This window comes from Trichoplax adhaerens, genomic scaffold (assembly GCF_000150275.1).
Source record: "Trichoplax adhaerens TRIADscaffold_11 genomic scaffold, whole genome shotgun sequence".
NCBI classification, from domain to species: Eukaryota; Metazoa; Placozoa; class Uniplacotomia; order Trichoplacea; family Trichoplacidae; genus Trichoplax; species Trichoplax adhaerens.
The window spans coordinates 1,762,641-1,766,023 of NW_002060953.1; the positions used below are offsets into that span (position 1 = coordinate 1,762,641).

At 32.7% G+C, this 3,383-nt stretch overlaps 1 protein-coding gene across 1 annotated transcript; it reads right to left on the reverse strand.

The window, feature by feature from the left end:
* Positions 1-1,193: 1,193 nt before the first annotated feature.
* TRIADDRAFT_59582 (uncharacterized protein) lies at positions 1,194-3,126 on the reverse strand (the record flags this gene model as incomplete). Its single annotated transcript, XM_002115620.1, has 5 exons — positions 1,194-1,475; positions 2,039-2,196; positions 2,294-2,353; positions 2,712-2,756; positions 2,847-3,126. 5 exons carry the CDS (start codon positions 3,124-3,126, stop codon positions 1,194-1,196), a joined length of 825 nt encoding a protein of 274 aa, XP_002115656.1.
* Positions 3,127-3,383: the final 257 nt, after the last annotated feature.

Genomic DNA, 3,383 nt, shown 5'->3' on the forward strand with positions numbered 1-3,383 from the left:
ATGCCTATTGCCACTTGGCCGCAACGTTAGACATGGATCATGAGCATTGGCCATCGTAGCTAATGTAATTTTACGTACATGTCTTGAAATCAATTTTATGAACTGCAAAGCCACCACTCAACCTATTCGATTCAACGCTTATCAGATATATATATACGTAGAAGAGCATGAATATGAAGAGTGGATGACATGGGCCAATAAAAGAAATACAGACAGAAGTTGCAAGTTGTTTTCTACACTAATCTATTTTGAAATGAAATGATCAACTCTGAAAATGATCGTACCCATCAATTTACTCTTTCAACCTCTACTCGTTGGTTCATATAGCTTTCAACATCGGTTAGTAAGAAGGAATTCAACTTTTCATCGGCCCACCGTATTGGTAGAGGCCCCTTGTAGCGCTCAAATTGGACAAGAAGGAAAACAATTTGAACTCAGTATAGAAGATAATTTAATAGACAAATCAAAATCGCTCTTAACAACAAATTGAATTCTATCGATTAATTAATCTCACTATCATCAACGAGACATCATAACATCAAATTGGAACGGTACTAAAAGAAAAACTTATGTATGCGCTGCATTGATTATGGCCGATAGATAATTAAGAATAATCAATGGCAAAGGAAGAACATTTGTAAGTTTTTTTCACACAGTTGGCTAAAATCAATGCTATCATATTGAATATTACATGCCTGTCGGCTGTCATTGATTGATGATATACGTATAGTATCATAGTAGTTGTAGAACTTGGAAATTGATCTAGTTTGCATCCTATTGGATTGACAGCTTGCAAGCAGTTTTAAACTTCCAGACCACTACTACAGCATCATTAGCAGGGCTAGCAGCTAAGTCTTACATGAATATCGATCGTTCTTAATTTCTACTACTCCTTTCACATTTATACCTATCCCGACCTAATACTTAACAGCGCTAGAACAGTACAATAACCGATTAGAATACTTAAAGTATACAAAGAGTTTTACGATAAGAGAACAAACTAAAAGACTGTAGTATAGCCTAGAGCCCTAGACATTGATTTAAAACGCTCATTAAAATAGCATCATGATAGCATGGGACTAAGGTACTCATCAATAGTCTAAACGTTAGAGGATAATATTAATAACAGTAGAACAAAACTTGATAAATGCTGAACAAGCTTTTTTTATTTACTGTTGGTAGAATTAATTCGATCACTTCCTCGAATTCTTTGCTTTTCTAATCGATTCGTATAATTCATTTAATTTCTTTTCTAATTCAGCCGTTGCTTGTTTATTGACGAGGATTTTGATATATAAATCTCCAGTAATATAGATATAGAAATCTGTTCCTGTAGATGAGACTAACTCGCCCTGTGGTCTTATATCTTCAATAATGACTGCTACCATATCCTTTTTTTTGTCACTGGCGTAGCTGATTTCCGAATAGCAATTCTTTGATTCGATATATTTCTTACTCATAAACGGCACAAACACCTACAGAAGATCATAGTGAAGTAATATCAAATTAGCTGTCAGAATGAAACAATTATCCCAAGGTATTAATCTGCTTCTGATTTAGCCTACAAGTTCGGAAATTTAATAACGCTGTATAACACCTATAACTGCATCATATCCGAAGAAAACCTAAATACCAAGCATCCATTCTTAAACATAGTGAATGAATATCAGCTTAAAATATTACTGTAAGAATTATCTTTACTTCAGTGTAACTTGAAATGAATACTATTCAGCTAGTAAATATTTTCGTTATCATTATACCACCTTCAATTGATGCTATCTCAGAAGATTTATAATTAAAGTTATTCCTTTTACTGCTTCTACTTGAGAAAACGTAGCTGAAGAATGCAGTAAGTAAAAGTTAACTGAATAAATAAATATGAAGTCTTATTCGATATATCCTTTATTTGGTCATATAGTCGAATAATATCTATTCCAATAGCATGGTAGTATGCTAAGTGGTTGCGATATTCAGCCGGTTATCTGCTATTATAGTGAAGCAGCAGATACAACTGCTCAATAAAAATAAGTTTTTATACCCTAGACGCTAGGATAGCTTTAGAGATTTCCGGTAAAAGTTTCATTCCCCCACTGAGTTGCTCGTTGTCTATCCAACAGGTAATTCCTTTACTTTCCAGATATTTTTTTACATGAATGACGTCTTCCTTATTATCCCAGGAGTGGCTAAGAAATACATCTAACAAACAGATAATATCTCTTTTACTGGATACTCTCAAGCTAACGAAATATCCATATTTCTTAATCTCAGCCTTTATCGAATTCTATCAGTATACCGTAACTATATTTTGTTTGATCATTAACTGCAGATGCCTGATCAGTGGTATCCTTTCCAGCTAATAGTAAAAGAATGTGATAAGGAATACAGAAAGCATTTATTAAAACGAAAAATGGAAGTAAAAATATGAGCTAATTATAAGTGATGTACTGTCAATTTCTGGTTGAGTAGGTTAGTAATTTATCCTTGTAGCCAAAATTTGAATAAGAACACGTAGTCAATCGCTACATAAGTCGATAATTCTATCACTTTATTCTACTTCCACAAGCTAATGAGAACAAAAAATACCGTAAAAGAAACTAAATTTATAGGTAAACAGATACGGTACAGTATGCATTCACGCAATAGCTGACAAGATCACTTATATTAACATTTTATATCTGTGTAAATAAATGTAAATTAATTATTGTACTAACCTTCATGAGAAATGGGAGCTACTGACGTAACTGGGGTGGTTACAACTATATCAAAAAGAAAATTACCATATTCAGAGGAAATAGGGCTACCAAACGGCCTATTCTGTATCATTAAGCTTTTCAGAATCATCTTACCAGGACTAGGTTGGACACCTGAAATTGCATTCTTAGCTTGATTTTCCAATAAATTTCCTAATTCTTGGGCATTGTCAGTATCGTGATTCTTAAGTGCTTCACAAAATTTTAAAAAATCTCTATCTCCTCTTTTCTCCAAAATTTTATATAATTCAAAATTTTTTTCGTTATCATCCTGGATTCTTCTTAGTTTCGATGCTTCAGAACTGGACATAACACCATCAGCTGCTAGTTCATTAAGGATGTCATTTGTTGGCGTGTCATTACATATTCGCTTCATGTTTTTTGTCAATACCTTTTTAATTTCTTTAGACAACATTTTATTTATTGATTGTTGCTATATGATCTAGAAATAAAGCATGAATTTGAATTGTTACAGATGTTGAAAGATACCATTTAAAGTTGTTTAAAATCTGCTGGAATATCATTCATTAAATCTATGTCAAACTAGAAAATAAATGATATCGAAATAAAGCATGATCGAATGTAACTGAATATATAGTAATGATTAGCAATGCTCATCAGTTTACTCTTTTA